Source organism: Acipenser ruthenus, chromosome 8 (assembly GCF_902713425.1).
Source record: "Acipenser ruthenus chromosome 8, fAciRut3.2 maternal haplotype, whole genome shotgun sequence".
Lineage (NCBI taxonomy): Eukaryota > Metazoa > Chordata > Actinopteri > Acipenseriformes > Acipenseridae > Acipenser > Acipenser ruthenus.
In genome coordinates this window covers 47,178,363-47,203,671 of record NC_081196.1, presented here as the reverse complement: position 1 = coordinate 47,203,671, position 25,309 = coordinate 47,178,363, and the positions used below count along the sequence as shown (strand labels likewise).

At 38.6% G+C, this 25,309-nt stretch overlaps 1 protein-coding gene across 3 annotated transcripts in view; it reads left to right on the top strand.

Moving 5' to 3' along the window:
* LOC117407372 (follistatin-related protein 1) overlaps window positions 1–25,309 on the top strand; it is a 35,229-nt gene that overhangs the window by 4,781 nt on the left and 5,139 nt on the right. For 2 of the 3 annotated variants that reach the window (XM_059029118.1, XM_034012349.3), the window contains exons 3-8: window positions 13,636–13,740; window positions 14,598–14,727; window positions 17,253–17,285; window positions 20,259–20,389; window positions 23,791–23,909; window positions 24,655–24,767. In XM_059029118.1, the coding sequence (XP_058885101.1) occupies window positions 13,636–13,740; window positions 14,598–14,727; window positions 17,253–17,285; window positions 20,259–20,389; window positions 23,791–23,909; window positions 24,655–24,767 (631 nt within the window). The remainder of the gene's footprint in view (window positions 1–13,635; window positions 13,741–14,597; window positions 14,728–17,252; window positions 17,286–20,258; window positions 20,390–23,790; window positions 23,910–24,654; window positions 24,768–25,309) is intronic. The other variant, XM_034012350.3, reaches the window with a different exon arrangement.

Below are 25,309 nucleotides of genomic sequence, written 5' to 3'. Positions count from 1 at the left end.
CTGGAAAGTTGTTGTATCTTCCTTATTAAATTTAGTACAAATCACATCTTATTTTCATATACCTTTTATATTTCTGTATTCAGATGGAGCATTGGTTGTACATGCTTGCAATGACGCAAAGTCATTGTATTTTTTATCATATTAACAAAGCAGTCTATTTACAGTGGCTATAGTAAGTATTCACCCCCCTTGGATGTTTTCACATTGTTGTTGTTACAACCTGAAATCTTGATGCATTTAAATGGGATTTTTTTCCCTTTGTTTTACACAACCTACTTTGATTTACACAACCAACACTTTAAAGACGCAAGAGAATTTTTATTGTGAAACAACAGTTAATGAAAAATAAAAAAAACTGAAATGTCTTGGTTAGATAAGTATTCACCCACCTGAGTCAATACTTGGTAGAACCACCTTTGGCAGCAATTACAGCTGTCAGTCTTTTGGGGTAAGTCTCTACCAGGTTTGCACATCTGGATCGTGCAATATTCGCCCATTCTTCTTGGCAAAATTGTTCAAGCTCTGTCAAGTTGGATGGGGATCGTTGGTGGACAGCAATCTTCAAGTCTTGTCACAGATTCTCAATCGGATTCAAGTCTGGGCTTTGACTGGGCCACTCTAGGACTTTCACTTTCTTGTTTTTAAGCCACTCCAGTGTTGCTTTGGCTGTGTGCTTGGGGTCATTGTCCTGCTGAAAGGTGAATCTCCGTCCCAGTCTTAGGTCTTTTGCAGACTGAAGCAGGTTTTCCCTCAAGGATTTGGCTGTATTTAGCTCCATCCATTTTGTCCTCTACCCTGACAAGCTTCCCAGTCCCTGCCAATGAAAAGCATCCCCATAGCATGATGCTGCCACCACCATGCTTCACAGTAGGGATGGTGTTACCTGGGCGATGTGCTGTGTTGGGTTTGTGCCAGACATAACGCTTTGCTACCTTCCACTTCTTAATGATCAACTTGACTGTGCTCCAAGGGATATTCAATGCCTTTGAAATCTTTTTATACCCCTCCCCTGATCTGTGCCTTTCCACAACTTTATCCTGGAGTTGTTTTGAAAGCTCCTTGGTCTTCATGGTAGTATCTTTGCTTTGAATGCACTACCCAACTGTGGGACCTTACAGAGACAGGTGTATTTAATCTGAAGTCATGTGAACCACTTTTATTGCACACAAATGGACTCCATTTAACTTACTGCATGAATTTTGAAGGCAATTGGTTGCACCTGAGCTTATTTAGGAGTGTCATAGCAAAGTAGGTTGTGTAAATCAAAGGAAAAAAAATCCAATTTAAATGCATCAAGATTTCAGGTTGTAACACAACAAACTGTGAAAACGTCCAAGGGGGGTGAATACTTACTATAGGCACTGTAAATTGTTCAGTATGGTCCAATATCTACATTCCTTGCAGTGGTGTTAACAGTCTAGATTTGTGGATACTGGAACCTATTTGAATACTCTGTTGTTGTTCTTATAAAAATTAGAACCTCTCTCCCCACACCACCCCTGTCAAAATGAACCAATGTTTACAAGTGTGAATGAATAAACCAACTCTCCTCATGAGCAATAATAGAAATGTTGAGCCTTTAGATAGTTCACCGTGGCAACCAGGTTTGCTATAGCAATTTCCTTCAAATGAATAAACCAGATCACTGCGAACATTTTTTGAAAAAAATCTTTGGTTCCACAAGTATTATGTAAAAATGATTCCACTCAGGAGATTATCTGGCTGGGTTTATAAAACATCTACATCTATTCTCTTTTTTACCTAGTTATGGCTGGCGCATTCCATAATTTACTATTTTTCCACAAATGGAAAACTTGCCACATGCATATTTTTCTATGACTACAGTTGTAGTTTTCAATCATGCATACCATAGTAAAGTTCAAGATATTTTCTGCTACAGCATTCAAGTCTTCAGTGAAGGATTGCTTCCTTCATGTTTTGATGTAAAATATTAGGGGGGCAGTTCCAGGTAAAATCCTCAAAAATGCAGGCATGTTTATTTTTTATATTTTTGTTGTTGTTCTAAATGTATGGGATACGACAGAACTCTTGCAGTGGCATTCCTTAAGACAAAAGAAAATGGCTTCCAAGAGCAGCTTAATATATATGCCAGTTAAAAAGGGGCAGGGAGTGTGTTCCTGTACCATTACTCAACGTCCCCTGGGGAAAGGTGCAGTCTAGACAGCCTTTGCTTAGGTCTGAATTCTTTTGGATGAAGAAAGGGCTCTGTGCTTTCTTCTCAAATATTTGCCTTTCTTTCCAATTCAATGTAATGGCAGTTACACTTTTTCCCCTTAGCCCAGGAAAGCTCCCTCAGCTGATGTAAATGAGACATGATGGTCTTGCCAGCAATTGCTGTGCTCTACAAATATATGTTATTTCTTGGTAGACCCTCTCCATTTTCCATATGGTGGAAAATAGTTTTGTCACAACTGAAAAATAGTGTTTCACATTTTCTGCTGCCTCCAGTTCTTTTTTATCTCAGAAAAACTAATGCCGCTGGTAAAGTGACCTTTTGGTGATTATTATAGATCAATTAGAGACCAAATCAATGGATTCTGCACTCAGCAACCCTCTAGTCTGACATCTTAATTTTTTTTGTGCTGAGGAATTCTAAAGCAGGCACAAAGTTGCTGATACCAGCAACATTTTTATAACAGTAATTGGTTCTATCATTTTGATTTATGATGACGATGCCTTGGGATAGTTTGTGTATGATGTGAAGTTGGAACACAGTTTCTGAACCTTAAGAACTGCTAGAGAAAGTTCAGCCTAATTAAGCGTTAATGACCGATGTGGAAGTCTCTAACTAGTAGATAATGAGCTAAGGGGGCAGTTAGGCCTGAAGCCCAAAGGGATGAGGGCTCAAAACTATCTTTAGGTCACTATCTGGCCGTTAGAGACCAACACTCAATAGAAAATATTACCTTTTAAAGACATTTTAAATATTTTAACATGTAGGAGCTGGTAAAGAGGAGACAGGCATTTAGTTAGATGGGTCTGGGATGAATTGTAATAGTTTAAACAACAGAGCTGTCAAGTCCATAAATACTAATCTTCTCACACCAAAATCTCCACTATACCTTTTTTTTTTTTTTTTTTTTATAATTTTCTTTATTAATTTTCCAATTTTCTCCAATTAGTTATTCAACCTGGCTCATCACTGCAGTCCTCGAACTAGCTCGGGAGAGATGAGAACAAGTACGTGCGTCCTCCGAAACGAGTGCCGTCAGCCGTCCGCTTTTTTCGCTCTGCAAGCACACCATGCGGCCATATCAGAACTTACAGCGTCGGAGGACCATGCAGTTCTGAATTGTGTACAGGCCGGCCTGCAGGCAACCGGCCAGCCACAGGGGTCGCTGGTGTTTGGTGAACCAAGGACTCCCCAGCCGACCTAACCCTTACCCCACCCGGGCAGCGCTTGGCCAATTGTGAGCCGTGACCCCCTGGGAACTCCCGTCCATGGTCGGCAGTGGCATAGCTTGGATTTGAACCGGCGATCTCCAAGTTATAGGGCGCATCCTGCACTCTGGACAGAGTGCCTTTACCGGATGCGCCACTCGGGAGCCCCTCTGTTTACTTTTTTAATTAAAGCGGATTGATATTCCTTGTTTCAAACACAGTAATGAGGCTTTTTGTTTACACTAGTTAGCGTTCACTGGAAGATAACTTCCTGAAATGTTGAATCTTTTGCGGAGTCAGTGTCCAACATTCTATTTGGGTTATAATCACCAATTGTGTCTACCTGGAATTAGTCCGTAGCTACTGTTATTTATATGATGCTGTATTCAAATGCCAGCTCAGTTACTGACATACATGGTGTTTTCCTTTGTACCACCCTGCTGTAAACAGGGCCAAACTGGAAACAAGATGTCGGTTTCTTCATCCGATTCCAGTTGCAAAATCATTTAACTAACCTTGTACACGGCATTGTAATTGTTTTATGTTAAGTTATCTATCCAGTTCATTCTCAGTTGTCAAAAGCCTTCTATGTGTGTTTCTAACTGAAGACTGCAGAAAGCCCACCCTTAATCTGGGACATGCTTCTCTGGCTTCAACCACTACGCCTGAGTGATTTTGAACAATTTGGGCTTGGATGAAATGCAACCCTAGTGCTTGCAGTTGAAGGTCAGTACATTAGAGCAGGGCAATTAAATTCTCTGCAGAGCACCACCCCCCAACTCCCCAGTGGGATAACTTCATCTGCAAATGCAATGTTTATCTTGGAATAGTTACTGTGTTTTTTTATTTTTTATTTTATTGTATATTAGGAATGATCTTAAAAATGACCTCACCCCAGTAACGACTGAAAAATGATGTTTAAGTGTGTGTTTGTGTGTCTGTGTTTGAGATTGTGCGCGCCGATGTACACATTGTGAATAGAGTTTCTTAGTGAACTGTGTCCTGGAAACTTGCTTTCAAGGTGAAAACTGCAGTTAATATAATACAGCTTCACATTAATCAAGTGGACAGAGATGTAACTGTGTGGGGTAATTACCTTACAGGGAGGGTCTGTCTATGACCTTTGGTGCACACAATCAATCCTAGTAAAAAAGTAGAAAGTCTCACTCTGGCTAACGGTCCTCTAATTTAGAAGGATGCAAAACATTTCTATTTTATTGATGGCAAATGTTTCGACTAGATCTTCTATATCTTCAAAAAGTTACGTTTCAATTTAGCACTATTGAGTGTGAAATATTTATGGGTGGTATTTTATTGGTGGAACAGACTGAAGTGGCAGACAGGGCAGTGTAGTTCATCGAAAGTCTATTGAACAGGCTCCTTGCTTACCAGTATACTCTCTCATTTAGAGTCTGGCTGGTATTTTACAGTTGGCTCAGTGTAGCAAGGCTTCATAGTGTTATATTACCTTTTTGGGTCAGATTCTTTCTAGTTTCAGCAGTTTTGTTATTTGCGTAGTCTAATTTTGTGATGCTGTTTGTTAGAGAGTCACTTACCATGTGACCTTTAAAACCTTGGTTAAAATGAAATGTTGCATATTTAAATTACTAATGTTTTGTTTCCATCGACCACTGAGATGGACTTGAAGGTGATTTGAAGTCAATCCTCTTCTTTCCAGCTGTACCTGAGTTGCTTCAATGCGGTTTGATCTGGGACAGCAAAATTTTAAAATAAATCCTGAAAGAATTCGCTATAATGGAGGTAAATACCTAATGAGCGTCCAATGAATGAAAAAATAGACAGGTCGAGAGCTGTGAATTACACTACTAGGAAAATAATATAGTTGAGATAAGATTTCTTGAGGGTTGAAAGTGTTAAGAAGGTAATTACAATGGCTGTTTTACCAACCGTTTGAAGAGCATTTAACGGTAAACCTATAAAAACATTATGTGTGCAGTCGGTTGGAAAAATATAAGAACATTTCAAATAACCTGTTAAACCTGCGAAAAAGCTGCTTATGACTGTGTAAGGGAAGTGGTTTACAAAGGTCGGGTCAGTGTTGCTAAGCAACCAGCACCAGTAGTAATTTATGATAACTAGCCTTTCTATTTTCTCCAAAACGGAGGAGCAAAGTTAGATCACAACTGTAAAGCCAATCAAAGTCATTTCTTATTCAACAAGCACATCTTCTGAAAGGTCATCCATCCGAGATTTGATTCTTTGTCATTTATAAAGCCCATGTTCATCATATCAGAACTGTCAGAGAGGAGTCTGATTCTTTTGTGTGGGAGGGTTTCATTTTACAGAAGGACTCACAATTACATTGCACACACATGTCAATTTGGGGACTGGAAGGGAGCAAAAAGGTTTCGTATCTCCCTATCCTTGAAACATAATTGCATTTTTTAAATTCATATATACAGTATGCTGATATAACTGTATGTGTTCAGAATATATTGCACATTCGTATTAAAAATCAATTTTACTTGACTAATCGGGCACTGATGATTAACTGTGAGGGCATTTGGTGCAAAAGGACATTTAAGCAGTGCCAAGCACAGTAGTTAGGAAATGGAATAATTCATGATGTATGTGTGTGATTGAACATCCTTCAGAGCGGTGTCGTTTTGAGACTCGGTGTAGAATTCATGCTCGGCTGTGGAACGTGAATGTTTTATTGTCCCCTGTACTGCTGATGCATATCTCCTGAGCCACTGGTTTACATATACACAGTGAGGACAGAATCTGGGTATAAATGGAGACGTCTGACTTGGAAATTGTTCCCCAAGTTCTCTTAAATTGACAGTGCACATATCTTTTTTTTAGGTACTATATGTTCCTAGTAAAAAGAGCCTAAATAAAAAAGATGTCTGCCTGACAGTGGGTCAGTGTAGGCTGAATGTATTTTCACATCCCCTGTGACCTTGGTCAGTTTCTTTATGACTGCAGGGTAATGCAAAAATGCAAAAGTTCTGCACTTTGATTGTTTAAATGCTCTTAATGTGTTTCAAAGACACTTAACTGCAATTCGCAAAGGAAAGAGTCCTTTTGCAATTTACTTTTACATTTCATTGTCACATCTGGCTTGATAAGGTCAAGACACAAGGGGAGTCTGAAGCACCACAACACAGATATGATTTACATGCATACATATAACATAGGCTAATACTAGAGGTGCGCAACAAGAACATTTAAGGTGGTATTTCATGTTGCCTCTGCCATCACCCCCAATATTGTCCTTAACTCACTACCATCTAATGGTACCATGTAAGTAAAATAATACTGAATAAACTGGCATATTAGGAGACTGTCGGGGGCACTGAAAATAAAAAAAAGGTTTTAAACCCCCTTTTAATTCTGACGCATGTTCTGTGGGCCTGTGTAAGCCCACCCTGTGAAGAAGCCCTTTGCTGGAGAAATGGCCTCCAGTATAGTGCTTTATTTCCTGTTGCCTTTTTTTTAGTTTACATTTCAATGCCTCTTACCAGCACACTGTCATTAAAGTGGAATGTGCACTTCCATCTGCTCTGGATTAGTCATGTTTGTACAACCACTGGCTTCACACTGCAGACACAGCTGGGGGCGGGGAGGCAGGGGAAGGTGGGGGGGGGGGGGTTCCTGTGTTGGAATATATATTGTGTGACCTTTTGTGTGAAAAAGTTATACAAGGAGTGTTTTTTTTTAATTGTATCTGTTACGTGTGAGGACTGTTCTGTTTAAAATGTGTGTTTGTGTGTATATATATATATATATATATATATATATATATATATATATATATATATATATATATATATATATATATATATATATAATTTGGGACCTATCATGATGGGTGTTGGTAGATAGTATAGCATTCTCAGAATATTTAATTTTATATGCTTATTCAATTTTAGTGATTCTTTTCAAAAGCAGTCCTGTGGTTAGAAAACAGCAGTACCAGGGAACTTTTAATATTCCTTTTAATATACTTTTAAAGCAGGGGATTCAGTTCCAGGTCAAAGGGCAAACTGCACCAACCGCTGTGCTCTTTCAGAGACACATTTCATTTAAAGAACTAAAATATGGATACTTATATTGCAGTTAAATATGCAGTAGTATCAATCGTCACAAAAAACAAATATGACTAAAATACCGTCATGACTTTAATCTCTTCAGGAGACTTGATACTTTGCCCTGCTTCCCTTGACTCCAGAACACTTACACAGACACTCAGTGAGGTGAGAGCTTGCAATTTCACTGCTCATCACTGATCCTTGGAGGCTCCAGGCAGGAAACCAAAGCTGGATAGCATCCAGCACTCCAGGGATTTCCAAAGACAACATGGGTTGCTGTTGCAGCTGTGAACAGTGGACAAGGATTTAGTATTGACTGCAATTCCACGTGGCCTCTCCAGTATGTGAGAGGATGTCATTACAGTCTCATCTGCAGTTCTTCGTGGATTTGCCTACCCATCTTTGGATCTTTCTTTGTTTTTGTTTTTCTCAATACCCCCTCTGAATTAAGAACAAAGAGAAAGTGACTCCATTTGCTAACATCAGTACATCATAGTTTCTTATATTTGATGGTGATCTTACCCTGTCTGACAGGATACTAATAATAATGCCAGCAACTGTATTTCCAAAGCAATGCAATACAGAACGAGCTGCCAAATTATTTGCAAAGTTTCAATAAATAAAGTTAAAGTTTAATATTATCAGCTAATTCAGAACAAAATGGTAGTGGTTATAAATGTGAGATTAATTCAGTACATTGTATACATTGTAATTAACCAGGATTAAAAGGCCACTTTTTTGATTAACCCCGAGGCGGCAATTATACTACAGAAATATCACAATTAAATAATGAAACCCTGCATCCCCAGAGCTACAGAAATAATTACATAATAAACCAGCGGCAGAGGAGGAATAATAAGCATGCATTTGTTGCTCTGTGGTCAATAGTAATTATTGTTAAACTGAACTAAAGCTCAAAACACCCAGGAGCAGACTGGGTCCCTTTCCATTTCCAACTCTCTATTCACAGCAGAAGCATCCATGTCAGTTTAAAAATAACCTTAAAACAGCTTTTACTGAAAATCCATTAAAGTATATATCTGTAAGGCCCAGCTGAACCGCTAGCCTCAGAAATAATAATTGCACTCAGAGAAGGGATTTGATGGTTTAACGGTTTCAGCTGCAAGGCTTAATGACTAATGCACTGGTGTGGAGGTTGAGAGAGGAGGGAGGGTGCAGAAATAACAGTGTCTGTGGGAACTGAGCAATGAAAACATGACTGAGAAGCCAGATGTGGCCTTCTTTTAAAGAAACAAGCAATTGCCTAACAGTTTTTGTTGGTCCACAACCTAGCTGTTGTCTGAGTTTCATATTTGGCTTACAGTGTTTAGGGGATTCAATTCAATTTGACTGCCAGCCAAAGCTGCTTTGATCTCGGGTCAGGTCAGATGTTGAGTGGGAAAAACAAACCTATAGGTTAGTTTGGAAATAGGGGTTTGTTTGTATGTGTCTGTGTTGCCAGCTGGGTGGGCTTTGACACTTTAATGATAATGACAATGTGATTGTTTCGAGTGCCATAGGCTGCAGTCCTATGTTGGAATATCCCATTTGTGAAGCCTTATGTGAACCTTCACCAGTCACACTATTAGGCAGTTATACTGTATGCGACCCCATAAAGACCGAATGGAAATATTAACTTTATATAAATACAGTTTCTTTTTGGGGCCTTGTAGCCTATACAAGCCTGTCTTTTCCTGGTGGCCTGCTGGGGAGGAAAGGAGAAGTAAAGACACGCCGCAGTATTTGTGTATGGGAGAAGTACAAATTAGGGACTGGTAATGTGCATCGTGCTTTTATACTCTGAAGGTAGCGTTAGATTAAACTGACATCATAAAATCAAGTTGAGGACTGCAGAATCAGACATATACTTTAAAAATGATATTTTTCAGAACCGCATTTTCCTGCATATCCAGGCTCAATTAAGAACTCTGATGTGATTAAGGTGCCTGTAAAAAGAGATTTCATACACAACTGCTGTCTCGAGCTCTTATCTTACTTATTATCCCCAAGACTTGTTCATACGCAGATGTTTATAACAGAAAGCTAGAAAATTAGGTACAACATTCCTTACCACAAGTTATTGAGAGTTTCAGAAGCTGGGGATATATGGAATAACCTGTCCTTCTGTAAAGTGCAAGTGCCATCCATAACTTTAAACTCTCAAACATAATATAGTAAGTACCAAAAAGAAATGTACTACTGTATAAAGCTTTGACAAACTTTTAAATGTACATACAGTACTTATGGCAGGCGTTTTATGCTACTAACATAATTCAAGTTATTATGCGTTATACTGCAGTGTTTTGAACTAAAAACTGTTTACTGTCTTAGTAATAGTTTTGGAACTTTTAAGTTGTCAGCAGTCTGGAGCTCAATGGAATGGCATTTTGGGTTTAGTGCTTGAAATGGCTTGTGGGAGAAGGGGGGTTAATTGGATGGGGCTCTCTCTTGTATTTTCTGGGTTGTATCTGGCAGTTGCTGATTGGTCTGTTGTTCTACATGTACGGCTGTGACTGGTGGATGCAGTTGCTCGCCTTTCAAGCCTCTCCTGCTGAGTCTCTACAGATGTGCTGTGCAGAAGTATTTGGGTCAGCAATGTCTGCAATTAAACAGCCTGCTCTTCACCACACTTCTGGGAGATGGATTTACTTGTATACTGCATTCATATTATAGCTAGACATTATCCGTGTTATTCTTTACAATACAATAAGTTAAATATCAAAACTTTATTTCATAAGGACAGAAAAAGTTATTTTTTTATTTTTATTTTTTTAATTACTGTATTTTCTGTTCAGTTGGATTTTATGTTTTTTTGTATGTACAAAGCACACTAGATAGCATTTCAGACACATTTTATAGGTAACAAGTTCAGTTCTGTCTTCTGAATTCACAACACAGCATGGAGTGGATCACACTGATTTGCAATGAGAGTCCAAGCCCTCAGCTATATCCTGTTATAACCAAACCCTTTAAAAAAAAAACATTTCACATATTACATAGTCAGTAGGGCCAGTAGAAGGCATGATAATACAATACATGAGAATGAAGAGATTAAGGGAATAAGTATAAAAAAACCTCCTGTCTTGGCTAATAATTTACACTCCTTGTAAATACCATTGTGTAACAGACCTGTGGGAACAACCTTTTGTTTTAAACTGGTAGTTGTCTTGGTAACAAAACTCAACCAGTGTATTACTTTTGTGAATTTTAACAAGTTGGAGACCATTTAGCAGAATTGAGAAAATAAAAAAACATACCTTTTATATAACCTTGAAGTTTATATTTCACTTTTTTAAAATGTTTCTGCTGCGTTTTCATTCTGAGGTAGCCCCTCAGCTCAAAGTCACCCTGGAGATGTGAGCTTCACGTTGCTATAGAAACAGAAGGGCCAGGGTGTCTCCTGGGACTTCCGTAGAGAAAGTATCTATCAGAATGAAACTCCCTTGCCTGCGACTTTTCCTACCTAACAAGGACTGCTTTTTAAAACTAAAATGTCACCAATGAAACAGCCCTCTGTGATATAAAAAAGACAGAAGCATGATGAATGGGCTAGAAATAAACACACTGTTTTCAAAGACATGCACCTCCAAGGTCATCCGTTGCTGGCAGTTATATAGCGCCTTTCATACCACAGTATCTCAAAGCGCTTTACATGTCAGTTAAAACAGAACAAAAGTATGCAGTATCAAGATGTAGTAAGCATTACAAAATAGCACAAAATAATTATAATAATAATATCAATAACAATAACATTAAAAAATCGAAATAAAACAATCGACGAGAACAAGAAATGAGTAAGGATGATAGATAAAACACAAAAATAAGAAAATAAAATAGATAAAAACAATTATGTTTGTAAGTCAGTACAAAAAAGCTAAACTATAAAAGTAAGTCTTTAATCTTGACTTAAAAATATTGACCGAAGCAGCATCTCTAATAGAAAAGGGCAAGGAGTACCACAATCTGGAGGCATTATTATTATTATTATTATTATTTATTTCTTAGCAGACGCCCTTATCCAGGGCGACTTACAATTGTAAGCAAAAACGAATGCACTTCCCCCTCTCGTTTGCAATTTTACCTTTGGGAGGCACAAGAGGTTTTTATGGGCACAGAATCTCTCTTAGGTAATCCAGTGGCAAGCCATTTGCTTTTTATTTGTCAATAGTAAGACTTTAAAATCAATTCTAAAACTCACTGGAAGCCAGTGCAGTGATGCCAACACAGGAGTTATATGAGTGCTTACCGGTGAGTACCGTTCTATATGCTTGTAAAACTGGTATTGACACCCAAATTATCAAGGCAGTTCATTCTGAGAAACTTCAGAACAAGCCAAGGCTGAGGCTGGCAAGCAACAGGACTTCTGCAAAGCTGGCGGCAGTGAACTTTATAATTCCTGTTTTGCTATATCCTAAAGGGAATGCACTGCAGTGCCCTTGTGCACGGGGAGCAGATGCAAGCATTATGTTGAAAAGAAGAGGAGGTGAAATGCCTTGACCATTAAAACAATGGTTGGGCTCTGATCCAACACTAGGGTCTCCCAAGTTCTGTGTCCTCAGTTAACACTGGCATTCGTTTTTAGCACTGGAGATTCAAAATCACCTGATATGAGAGACAGACGTTTCTCCCTCAACGCTTCCTAAGAGAGTGCAGTGGAACCAATCAGCTGCCAGTGATGCACAGTATATATTTTTTGTATCCTAGTGTCACTTTCTAACAGGGGGTAAAGGTCAGGTGGAAACTGGCTGCCACAAAAGGGTGCGAGTGGTCTGCAGCTGTCTTCTGTAGCTTGTGTGGGTAACCATCTGTCCCCTATAAATTCAAACAACATCTTTGTTGTTTTTGTTATGTAATGGCACAGCAGACAGTACAAGAAAGGCGAGGTTAAGAGAGAAAGCTAGAATCCATCTGTAAACTTCACACAGGGAGACAGGAACGACTGCAGAAAGGAAATGTTTTCATGGAGATATGAGGCATCAAACAGACCTCTTTAGCGAAACATTTCTTTGTGGTGTGTTTTTGAAATGAGTGGCAAACCTAGCATCTTCTAACACTCCCTGTCATACTGTATTGTGGCCTTTCCCTTTAAAACACAGTGACTTTCATTGCAAAATGCCTTAGATTTATTTTCAGAAGTGAGTCATAAAAGTAGCAAACTGCAGCTGGTGTTCTACTAAGCACCAAACAGATTCTTTTTTTTAATAGCATAAAACAGTTGGCTATTACTTACAGTCTATTGTCAGCATTCTTGGGGGGAGTTGAAAGGTTATGATTACCTGTGATAAAAAGGTGACATAATTCTTGCTTATTGGCAAACCTGGTCCAGCTCTATTCCTGTAATCTACCAAGATAAAAAGCTATCTGGGGTCTGTAATCATCTGCATGTTTGAAGGGAAAAGGGAGAATACTGAACTACCTTTGATTGTGAGAATTATGAAACATTTTCTGTTTTGCAATTAAGCTTCAGCCAATGACAGGGTGACCTGTTAAACAGTAGGGTTTTTTTTCTTGTAAAAATCTGATCTTGATATTTAAAAAGGCTGCTAGAGCCACCTTGTGTCTTTCCTACTGCATTAAAATAAATAAATAAATAAATAACTTTGCTGTTAAGCAGGGACTGTAATACATTTTTTTCTAAGACATTTTCTACTTAAAGATCACTAATATTTTGCTTTAAGTAGGGTGTCATATTGTGTGGCCTCATTTATAAAGTACATATGAATGCAGTCTCTTGGTAAAAGCAGTATTTGCTATAATTAAGCTGGGGGATCTTGACATTTTTACTCAGTATTGGTGGTTCCACAGTATAGTGTCAACTTATTGGGGAAGGGCTACACTGCAGTTTAACTACCATAGTTTTTCATACGAGTATGTGTATATAAAACAGTCAACCATACTGAAAAGAATTAGCTATGTTGGAGCCTCACCAGTAGATGGTGCTAAGACTCTGACTATGAGTGGGCATCAAGAAACAGCTGGGCTTTCCTCATAACGGCATGCTTGTGTGTCATTATTAACCTTGTATAATACATTACATTCTCTACAAAATAACTAAATGTTAATCTGATGAAGTCCCTCTACTTTGCACTGAGATGACTGCACTGCATTCTGTTGGTCATGCTCTGTTATGATGTGATTCATACTTTACTAAGTGTGCTGTTATCCTTTCTTTATACAGCAGGAGATGAAGAGCAAGTCCAAGATTTGTGCCAACGTGTTTTGTGGTGCTGGAAGGGAATGTGCTGTGACAGAGAAGGGGGAGCCCACCTGTCTCTGCATTGAGGCAAGTCGTTCTAAATGTGTGATCGATTTGAAATAACCTGTCCTTGAAGACTCCAAGACTGGTTGCAACTAATCCTGTTAGGAAATTAACTGTACAAGTCTTTTTTTATGATTGCCTAAATTGGATTTAGATCCTAGTTGATTAAAAAAAAATAAAAAAATGTGCATGACGACCAAAATGATGTATCAGTATGTATAAATAAATTGGTGCCTATATTATTGACACCTCGTGGTTACAGATACTCAGTCAGTCCCACCATTATTTTTTATACACAGGGCAATATTATGGATTATTGATGTCATTTGTACTACAGGCACACACTGCACTGGTACATTGTTCAGAGTATTGAAAATAAACAAGCTGTTAAAATGAATCCTTCGTGCCACATTCCCAAGGAAAGCCGTTAGGGGATGAGGCAGCTGACTGTGTGGTGGGGTAAAGCCGCCCCACAAAGAGGGATTATTAAAACTCCCAACATCAAAGCGTTTAAAAGATGTCAAATTATAATTGGATTAGCCTCAGGCAGTTGAGGTATTAAAACAAATAAAGCATCACTGATTAAAGCAGTTTCAGGGTCTGCTATCTGGCAGCGCAACTGAACTTGGAGTGGCTGTCATTGCCAACAACCGTTTGAGAACAGCGAGCAGGATAACCGCTCAAAAAAGTGAAACCAGGAAAAAGAAGCACTGTTTCTTAAAATACAATTTAATTAAAAATCTTACATCCTTTTGGATCGCTGGCTAAAATCTTCACTCCGAGCACATTGTTAATGTGATGTGTCAGCTGCTAAACAATAGCAAATGGTATTAGATATTCATCTAACAGTTATTGAAAATGTTCCCTTCTTTGCTGTGCAGCAATGTAAACCCCACAAGAGACCTGTGTGTGGCAGCAATGGGAAGACCTACCGTAACCACTGTGAGCTGCACCGTGACGCCTGCCTCACAGGCCTAAAGATCCAGGTCTCCCATGACGGACACTGTGAAGGTAACTGTGAGGAATGCATGTGGTAGATTTGTACACATCCCTACACACATATATAAACACACATAAAACCATGTCTGTAATGTGTGACCTCAAACATTTTTTATGTTATTTGTGTATTTTGCTAGGCTCAGAATCTTGCAAATCGGCGTCTTGTGTACAGACTATGTGTTTCCAAATGCATTAGCTCTCTTGTGACACACCTACATCTTAAGAGGGAGCAGGGTCAGGTTTTCCCTTGGCAGGATTCAAGCATTTGGCTTTCTGGTGCGGAGAATACCACCATAATGCCAGGCTAGGTCAGCTACACCACAATGAATGCTTACTGTACATTCTTTGAAGCTATAGCCTAGAATAGTCCATGATGCCCTTACCCTGTCTGGATTGGGCATAATTAGAGTGAATGACTGGGGTATTAGGTAAAAAGAGCATTATTATTTAAATAAAGGGAGTCTTTCATTGAGGTGTTAACTGATTACAATTAATAAAGTAACAAACACAAAAGCTCACTGTTCACAGAATGCTTCAATTCATATCTTTGCTGCAGGATATGCATTCAATTGACAGCAACTTTTTTTGGTGTTCATGAAACTGGGAGTCTTGCCCAGGTCTCTCATGGCTGGCTAAGAAAACAATGGACAGTATTGTTAACAGTAGTGAGGTGGGAGTGTAAGCTGTGAGAATGTAAAGTCATCTGAGCCTTCATAGAAATAATTATTGAGTGTTGTTTTCTTCTGAACCCTAAGAAACTAGGTTGAATTGGTTCTACATGCTCCACAATTGAACCACAGTTTAAGCCCAGATCTGTACAAAACTATGTCTAATTATTAAGTGTTGAATTGATGACAGGACTGGAGATACTGCAGTATACAGAGTATACATAGAACTGGAAGCATGAGCCTCTTTTACATTTGGGCTCTTTGGATACCACTAAACTTGGTGCCTGGTGTTATCTTACAATTTAGAGGGTTTTAGTCCAGACCCATCATGGAGTGACGAGGACCTCTGTGCTTACCAATGAGAATCCTATGTGTGTGTTGGGGCAAAAATAGCGTCTTGTGGTGGAATTACATAATCAATCAAGTACCAAGGTTAAAGTACAATTTAGTTTGGAATATATTTTATTTTATAAATTATTTTATTAAAAACCACTCAAGAAGTTTACTGATGTTTTCCCACTTTTGAAACACACATTCTCAGGTGGTCTGAAATACTTCTAGCTTATCACAGACCCATTGAAATGACTCACATTTGTTATTTACAAAGAAAATTTATAAAGGAAATTGACAATTCCACATGTAAATGTTAACCCTTTTATGGTCATCAACAAAATAAAAAAGTAGTATCCCCAAGTGTACTGTTTGCCTAGTGTTAATACAATGTTGTTGAAGCTGACACCCTGGGATCCTTCAAGAAGCTGCTTGATGAGATTCTGGGATCAATAAGCTACTAACAACCAAACGAGCAAGATGGGCTGAATGGCCTCCCCTTGTTTGTAAACTTTCTTATGTTCTTCTTATTTAGCAGCATGAATTCCACAGTGGCTCATTCGGGGCTATTTGATGCCTGTTGGGGCTAATGACAACTTAGTCAGTGTACCAGTCTAAGGAAGGAAATGTGGTGACCAGCTTCATACATTTTTTGACTAACCCACAATTTACTTGCAAATGTGGTCATTTGTTGGGTTGAAAAGCGGTCCCTTTGATGTAGTTTCCATGACACTGCTTGACGGCTCCCGGATGTGTGCCTGTGGTGTGAGGATGCCAAAGGACTCGCTTTATTATATAAACTAGCGCTCATTATGCTTTGGCTGCCTGTTGTACAGCGTGTCTTGGGCAGTGACTAAAATACTAATCACTGACTCGGTTCCCAAATCAGGATAATAACCACCAACTGCTATGACGCTCCTGAACAGACAGTGATAGCCACAACTATTTTTCTAAACTAGCTCTGCCTTTAATCATGTAATGGTGTGTTTGATGTAGCCTGATCATATGCATATGTTCGCAGTTTGGTGCTTAGGTCAGAAGTACACTGAAGTAGAGCTGTTCTGTACTACAATACATGTACTACACTATAAAAACACTATTTAACACACACACACACACATATGTGTGTGTGTGTGTGTGTGTGTGTGTGTGTGTGTGTGTCTGCTGATTGCTTTTTTGCATGGCAGGCATGTCTTGGATGTTGTACTTAATGATCAATAGTGAATCCTTTGCTGTTGCAATGATTGCTTATGGTGACACGGTGTATCAAGGTGTTCAAAGCACAGTTCCATATATTGTTTTATATATTACTGACAGATTTGTACTGGGGCATGATTGTCCCACTAATCATTGTGAAAAATACTAGGATTGGGATTCTATATATAAACATACACGGTGATATTTGACTGTACTTGCAGTAGTTCTACTGGCAGCACAATAAATACAAGCTATCAAAACGCAGCGCACATTCCACCCATTCTTATTGACACAGATATGCAACATCTTTTAACATATTTTGATGTATTTCTTTTCTTCCAGAGAAGAAGACTGACAAGGCAGCAGCAAGCCCAAGTAAGTAACAGTTTGTTGTCAAATATGATAAGGTGGCTTTATTTCGAGGAAGTGTGTACACTGTTTTTATTTGATCAAGCAACCGATCCGTTGAACCACCACTGTTTAGACATCACCAGACACTCAAGTAGCATCATCTCCTAACCTTTAGGACATCACCAGACACTCAAGTAGCATCATCTCCTAACCTTTAAGACATCACCAGACACTCAAGTAGCATCATCTCCTAACCTTTAAGGCCAAGTTGTCAACTCAGGCATTCCTGCAAAGATGGCACCTGATATTGGAGGGGCTTGTGGGACGCTGGAGCTTCTAGCTTGATTGATAACAAAATCATGTACAACACAGCAGGGAGGGGGTTAAAATCCTCCCTGCATAAAAGCGAGTGTTTATTGTTTGTTTAATTGTTTAATTAGAATTGTACAATTAAGCAAACAATAAACACACATTTTTATGCAGGGAGGACTTTAACCCTCTCCCTGCTGTGTTACACATGGTATAATTATAGTATCTCAAAAATCCCAAACAACCCTTTGATCACAAGGCAAACAAGGAAACCCCTTCACTTTGTTTGTCTTCAGAAAAAAATCAAACATGGAAAAAGTAGGTTTTTTAAATGACTTTGAGGTTAGTGTAATGGGTGTGGGTTATCTGCTGTGAGAGATTGGAGAGACACAGAAGGTGCGTCTGAAAAAAATGCTACTTGCAATTGCTATTCTGGCTTTCGCAAGTGGCAGTGAAAATCGGTGATGTCACAGCCCTGCAAAAGTTTTATGAAACCCACATTTTCATCTGCGCGGTGCCTGCGACTGTGAGTCATCGGCAATGGCTCTTATAAAACAAGCCCGAGGCTAGTTGTCGGTACCAGTTCCAAATGATGAGACTGCTAACATAGTTTTCTCCAGCCATAATCATTCATTTCTATTGTAAAGAATAGTAATCCTATATTCACTTTATGGATTTTTTTTCTTTTTTTTAAAGGATCCTTGAAATATATATACTTGATGTCTGTATTATAAAAGTAATCTATATAAATAGATTACTTTTAAACAGTAGCTGTCCAGTTTACAAAGTAATTGGAATTGAACTGACTAGGAGGACCTGTTATTCTCAGAGGATCGATTGCAATTAATGTCCCAAGTCCTCACAAAAAGTGTTTTTTTATTTTTGTACTGAATTTGATTGCATTGCTTCAAGTATACTCATAATTTGAGGTACTGTGCTTTTCAGAACAGAGTTCAGTGATTCAAACTGGCAAAATGTATTCAGTGGGTGTTTTAACTCCTTGTTGACTAGTCATTTGCATATATTGTTAAGTAATGCATTTTCTTTTTTTTATACTTTGCTATAACATTTAACTTGTGTTTTGTGGTTGTGTGTTCTAGCAGAGATAGCTCAAATGTGGAGTATATTGCTGAAGATGTGAGTTAAATTTGAGTTTGCTGATTTTATATCTACTGGACATTTTTTTCCAGACCAATATATTGGAAGGATAAATTGGACTTTGACTCTGACTTTGGACTTTGACTCCCTGGGTGTGCTAGGATTTAGCACCATGTCCTCCAAGCCCCTAGTATGTAGTTCTCAACACTCTGCCATAGTGCTTTCCCAGGCAAAACAAGCTCACTCTTTATGGTGCTTCAGTACAGTAGCTCAGCTACATGTGCAGCTCCCAACTAACCCAATTTACTTCAGGTATTCCGTTTTGTCTGTGTCCCCTGGGAACAGGCATACAGTAAGCACATACTGGCATATATACTGTGAGAAGCTTAAACACAATGCATCCACCCAGCCAATTATCGTTTATTTTTTTTAACAACCAGAGCTTGCCACTCATTAACACCACGTCATTGCCTTTTCTATTGATTTTGCAAAACCAAACGGCATAGCAAAAAACTACTTGACATGAATTCCGTGCAAATAGACAAAGAGGGGCCCTTTCACAAATGATTCATTACCCATTAAAAAATATTTCAAACAGGAAAGAAGGAGAACCCACGCAGGAAAAATAAATTGCTAATTTTACATGACAACTTCAGCATGACTCATCTTCCCCCTTTCACTGTTACTGTTTGTGTTTACATACACCAGCACCCCACTCACTGCTCAGCCTTTCCCTGAGTCATACAGCATCTAGGAAAGAGGTGGGAAAGCAGGTAGAATGTAACTGGTAAAGTAACTGGTATAACTGGTAAAAGGAATTATTTGTATCTAAGCGTTAGCTATTTAAAAAAAAAATCAGCTTTAGTACCCTTCTTGAACAGTTCAGCATTTATTTTTTATCTTTATTTTTATTTATTTTTTTGTCCTCTAAAAATGAGACTGAAACTCCCAGAGCACATTATACATAGCCAACAGCTGACATGGCTTTTAAACATGGCTGACATGGGCAGAAATGAATCTTTAGAATCCATACCCCACTGCCACCGATCTCCTTAGGGCACACTTTATGTTGTTCAGAAGAAACGTCATTTTGTAACAAGCCATAGCAGTCATAGATCCTTCAGCCATGCCTTATGTCTGGCGCCACCAGTTTGTGGACACCTCCCCCTCAGCCACAAAAAAGCTCCCGCTGTTAGAGAAACATTCTTTCCTGATGGCCAGCCTGCATCCTGTCGTTTAAAATCAGAAATCAATCCATGCCTCCTCTAAGGATAAAAAGGCAACATGCGCAACTAGGTCAACAGAGTTTATAAATGAGCTGGAAATTTAACTTACTATTTATTTCATCTATGCCTGTAAATGTCAGCCTCTGTTCAACCTAGTATGGATATTTGGTAATAAACTGTTTCAAGTGAAATATTTAAAAATAGTTTTTGATGGTATTTTTGCAATATTGTTAAATGCTATAAAACTGCTGGGTGGTGTTTTTTCTTTGACTACTAGCTGTGATGAGAATGCATTTATAGTAGCTAGCATCTGATATATGAAGTAATGGATTTGTGTTGATGGATTCATGTTTTGTTTTTCCAGTTGTGTGCTACCTGGCCGATCGTAATGAGCTCCGTAGCCGTGTCATTGAGTGGCTGGAGACTGAAGTTGTCCCCGACGGCTGGTTTTCCAAGGGCTCCAACTACACTGAAATTCTGCACAGATACTTCAAGGTGAGGCTCAGTTCTGTTCTGAGCGTGTGTCTTCGTATAATATTTTAATCTGGGGTATTTCTACCAAGTGGCAGTAAATAAAAGAGCAGAGAGCAGTTTTAGATTGAATGTTCTGTATTATTGTTTATCCTTCATGGTGTTGTACATGCATTCTTTTTCAATTATGAAAATGTTACCTTACCTGCAAACATTTTCGTGCTGTGTTTTGCTGTTCTCTCATTTCCCATTTCGGAGAGACCTGCCTCCTTGTTGAGTTTCCTGAACAAATCCTTTGTGTATTTTCAATTTAGGTAATGCAAATAAAACTTTAACCATCAAAGTGCTACTTGATTAAACACAGACTTGTTTTCAAAAGATTGCAGGAATCAAGATGTACCTGCTCACCTCAATAGCAGTAACCTGTCATTCAAATACTACCACCTTGTCAGATTAGCATGTTTCTAAAATGACTAAGAACCATAGAAGGTTTTAGAGTTATGTTTGTTAAAGAGCCATGGTCCTGACCCCAGTTGAGATAAATATATATATAAAGCGTTTCAGAGTTGGTTAATATTTAGTCATTTAAATGTGTGCTTGTAAGTCTTGTTTTCTGTTATTACAGTAACATTAAAGTAGCATAAAGAATGAAAGAATGAATAAATAACCTACACAAAATGCCAGAATGACCAGGCTTCTGGTTAGGAACAGGGCACAAGGTAACAATCGGACACTGGTTCTGAGGGGAGGGGGTACTGAATAGGACATTTTTACATTAATGAAAAGACAACTTAGAACAGGACGGCACATTACCCAAAGGCTAATAAAGGGATCTAGTACCAGGATGCCTTGCACTATAGATGTAGTAGAGGTGTCAGGTTTCATTTTTGTATAATATTCCACAAATGATAGGCAGGCCCCTGAGTTTGTATCAGTGGGTAGTTGCTCACCTGGCCCACAGAGTATACCCCTAACAGGAAGGTGCTGATTATGACTTCAATGGGAGATGACAGGAGTTAATTATTAATCGTGAGTTTACCATGGCAATGCCCCTCACAGGGGGTGACGTCTGCTGTGCTCATTTGAGAGTGCTGAGGTTTACTTTCTCTGACTTCTTAAAGCCTTCTTTGTTGCTACATTATTTGTGTGACAGCCATCCCAGGCATGTTATAGACACCCACAATTCCTTTTAATTAGTGGGCTACCCCATTGAGAAAGGTCCCACCTTCACTCGGCATCAAGGACAAAATTCTTAAAGGCAAAGCAGAGCTGAACCTGGTCTCCTCAGTTTAACATTTTCCACACTAGAAAAAAGTAGTTTACCAGTTTTAACCCTTGCAAGCCTTTTTGCAGTTCAGCCCAAGAGAGACTGCTAAAAAGAAAGGCAAACGTGGCTACAAGATCATTTGTGACAGATGAATATTACCCAACTGAAGTAAAAGGGAATTATAAGGGTGGTCAAGCTATATTGTTTCTAGTTTTTCTTTTTCTTTTAAAAAGATTAAAAAAATAAAAAACTTTCATAAATCCAAAAGAACATTAAGTTTACCAATAGTTTTCAGCAGTTACACATAGACATTCAGGAACAGATGGGGTTGCTGTCCAAAAAACTGGCAATACAATTGTGGTAAATATGAAATAATTACTAAATGATACTGTACTATACTAACTTGAAACAAGTTTAGCCAGTTTTACAAGATGCGTTTCAACTTCATAGAACTCTAAATTGTAGTTTTCACTCTTAGAATACGGTCACTTATGAGTTCTAAGGTTGTAAGAGATGGTCTCTAGGATGACACCAACATCCACACATCTAATAAGGGCCAAATTATAAAACGAATTACCAAAACAAAATAATAATCTAAGTCATGCTGACAAGAAAACGCTCAAGTCCTAAAAACAGGACTGCTTGCCTGGCTCACAGCTTTAATAAGCTAGTTAATTAGTGGCGGATACTGATGACCTTTGGGACTGTCTTCTGGGCAGCAGTCTGCATTTCTCCTGAAGGCCAGGCCAGGTTCCAGAATTACACTTCTCATGTTGATAAGGCTACGAAACAGACTTGGTCAATTCTGTGGACCTACAGTATTGTACAGCGCAATACCTGTCCTTTTTTTAGAGGTTGACTTGTTCTAAATAATATAACTATTGCAAAGATACATCAACAACTTCAGTGCTGATTTGCGTAATGGAAAAGTAACCATTTATGACAAACAGGTGAATTTGTAAATATGTGTACCAGTAGGGTCCGTGTTTAGGCCCTAATTCTACAATTCTTAGTGAATCTGATTGTAAAATGATAACAAAAGGAATCACACTAGCAGTCTGTTCATTTGATGTGGTATGGGCTTTGAGGAACAGAATTGCAGTCTTTTAAAACCTTTTTCATTCATTTGTATTTATTTAGGTGTAAAAAAAACAAAACAAAAAAATTATTTGTTATTTTAGGAAAGGGTTTTTTATTTCTCCAAAGCAAAATGTGGAGCATTAAAGCGGAGCACACAAAAGCCCTTGCCTTAAAAAGGTTAAGCTGGAAAACTAGTCAGCGGGGCTGAAATTAATGAGGCCCGTCACCAGGCAACTGTTCTGGATCCTGTGATCATTATAAAAACAGTAAATGGAAGCTGAATTGAAGGCTTCTTTTTAAGAAACTGAGACCCTTCTTTAGAGAGCGCTTTGTGTTTGCTGCTTGAATTGACAAAACAGCCTGTTTCACTCTGATGGGTGTTTTGTTGTCCAGCTAAAAATCTGGCATTTTCATTTAGTGCATATTCTCCTGACACACAAATGATGGTGTTCCAAATTTCACCCAAAGAACACAATGCATAGAAAGATGAGGAGAATACATACAATATTACATATCTGTCTTAGGTGGATTACATGTTTAGTAATAAAATAAAAGCTGGCAAAGTCGTTCTAAATGTTGGCAATGGTGGTTCATACACTTTATATACAGTACATAAAAAAAAAATAATAATCTGTAGACAACTTCCTTCCTGTAATATGGGAGATTAAAGTATTTAAGTATTTCTGCTGTTTCCGTATGGATTCCTGACGTGTAAGGTAAAGATGCTTACCTGGTAAATCTATTCCTTCAATCTCAAAGTACATGTACGCCATTAGGAGAAAGGTAGATAACATGTTATCTTGGGGGACTAGGGTTAATGTTAATGACTTAGATAGATGGGGCTACATCACTGTGACCTCTTCTCAGGTGACATTGCACTTATTAGTATTGAGCTCTGTGTGTGGTAAGCAACAGCTTTATCTTCACCCTTTACTTCTAATTATGCAGCGGTCTGCATGTTTTTTTTTTTTTTCAGTCTTCTTTGAAACAGCAATATGCTTGCATACAACTTCCTGTTAACTTTATAATCTATGTGTAAAACAACTGTATTAAAAAGAATGCACTGTGTTTTCTTTAGAACTACGACAATGGTGACTCCCATTTGGATTCAAATGAGTTCCTGAAGTTCATTCAGCACAACGAGACAACTGTCAACATCACCAACTACATGGATGAGGAGAACAACAGACTTCTCAGGTATTTATATCTCCTGCTGTGCTCCCACTTTAGATGAGGTTCTGTAATGTGACCAATCTGCTGGTAATCTGTTTCCCAATCTTTTATTAGGTTGATTGCGAACCAGATGGGTAATCATAATTGTATATTCAGCACAAGTTTTAACACACCCAACATAAACAGAATCTCTCTCTGAACACATCTCTCTCGTATGACAATTACGGGCATGGCATGCAAGATCAGAAATGTACTTGTTTGTTGAAATCATATTTGTACGATATGTTAAACTTGAATAAAGAAACGGATCCACAGTGCAATGGCCTTTAGTTTAAAACCTGTTTGTCAGAATGTATTCATGCGGTTTAAAGTGCCAAGCCACTGCTAGCTCTTTATTGATTTCAATACTTGTCTGCTACACCACAATGCAGACCCTTTAATCCCTTGTTTTAGCTACCGAGTAGTTTGCCAGTATTGGCCTGGTAGAGTGATGCATAGCCATTTAAAAAAACTGCTGCGTTGCAATTCCGGTGTATGCCACTTTCTCTGAACAATACAGCAGTGCCTTTCCACGGCACAGTGCCACCTAATTGTGACATTAATTTGCTACCCAAAAAAAGCATCATTGAAAAGGGAGTAATGCAAAGATCCGGAATCTAGCTTTGTCAAATTGCTTGTGGGCTCAATGGAACTGACTAATGAGGACAGTCTAAAGGTGTTGCTTGTTGCCGTTAGATGAGGACTGATGTTGTGTGTATTTGTTTGTCAGGAGCCTATGTGTTGATGCCCTGATTGAACTCTCTGACGAGAATGCTGACTGGAAATTGAGCTTTAATGAGTTCCTCAACTGCCTGAAGCCAGGGTTTAACCCCATTGAGAAGAGTGAGTATTAACCCTTGTAAATGATTTAATGTAATGAGACTTGTTGTTCACAAGATTATTGTCTCAGAGACCCAATCCATGTTACCCCTAAGCATACAGTACATGTACAGTACAAAAAACAAAGCATGCATTGAAAGTAGGATTTCTGACAGGGCTTCCCAGCCAGTACATATTCCATATGATTGCTCAAGTAGTGGGAGTTCAGTTCCAGAGTGTAGCCAGTGAATGCCTCCAGTAGGATGTGTGTTGGTACAGTTTGATGTGGCAACTGACAGCGCTCCTGCTTTTTCAAGAACTATGGGTTGTCCCTACTAATGGTTTTGTAAGCATTAAACACATTTAAAACAAAGCAGGCAAGCCATTCCCATATTGAGCCTTCTCTCAGGTTGAACAACTAATATGAATTATGTTCTGTGAGGATATTATATAATTCTACCATAATTGTAAACACTGGATGGGTCATTGCAATAACCCTTATCAACAAAGAGGAGGGAAGTCTCCTTAACTGTTATAGGACCAAATGCACACACAATAGGGCCACA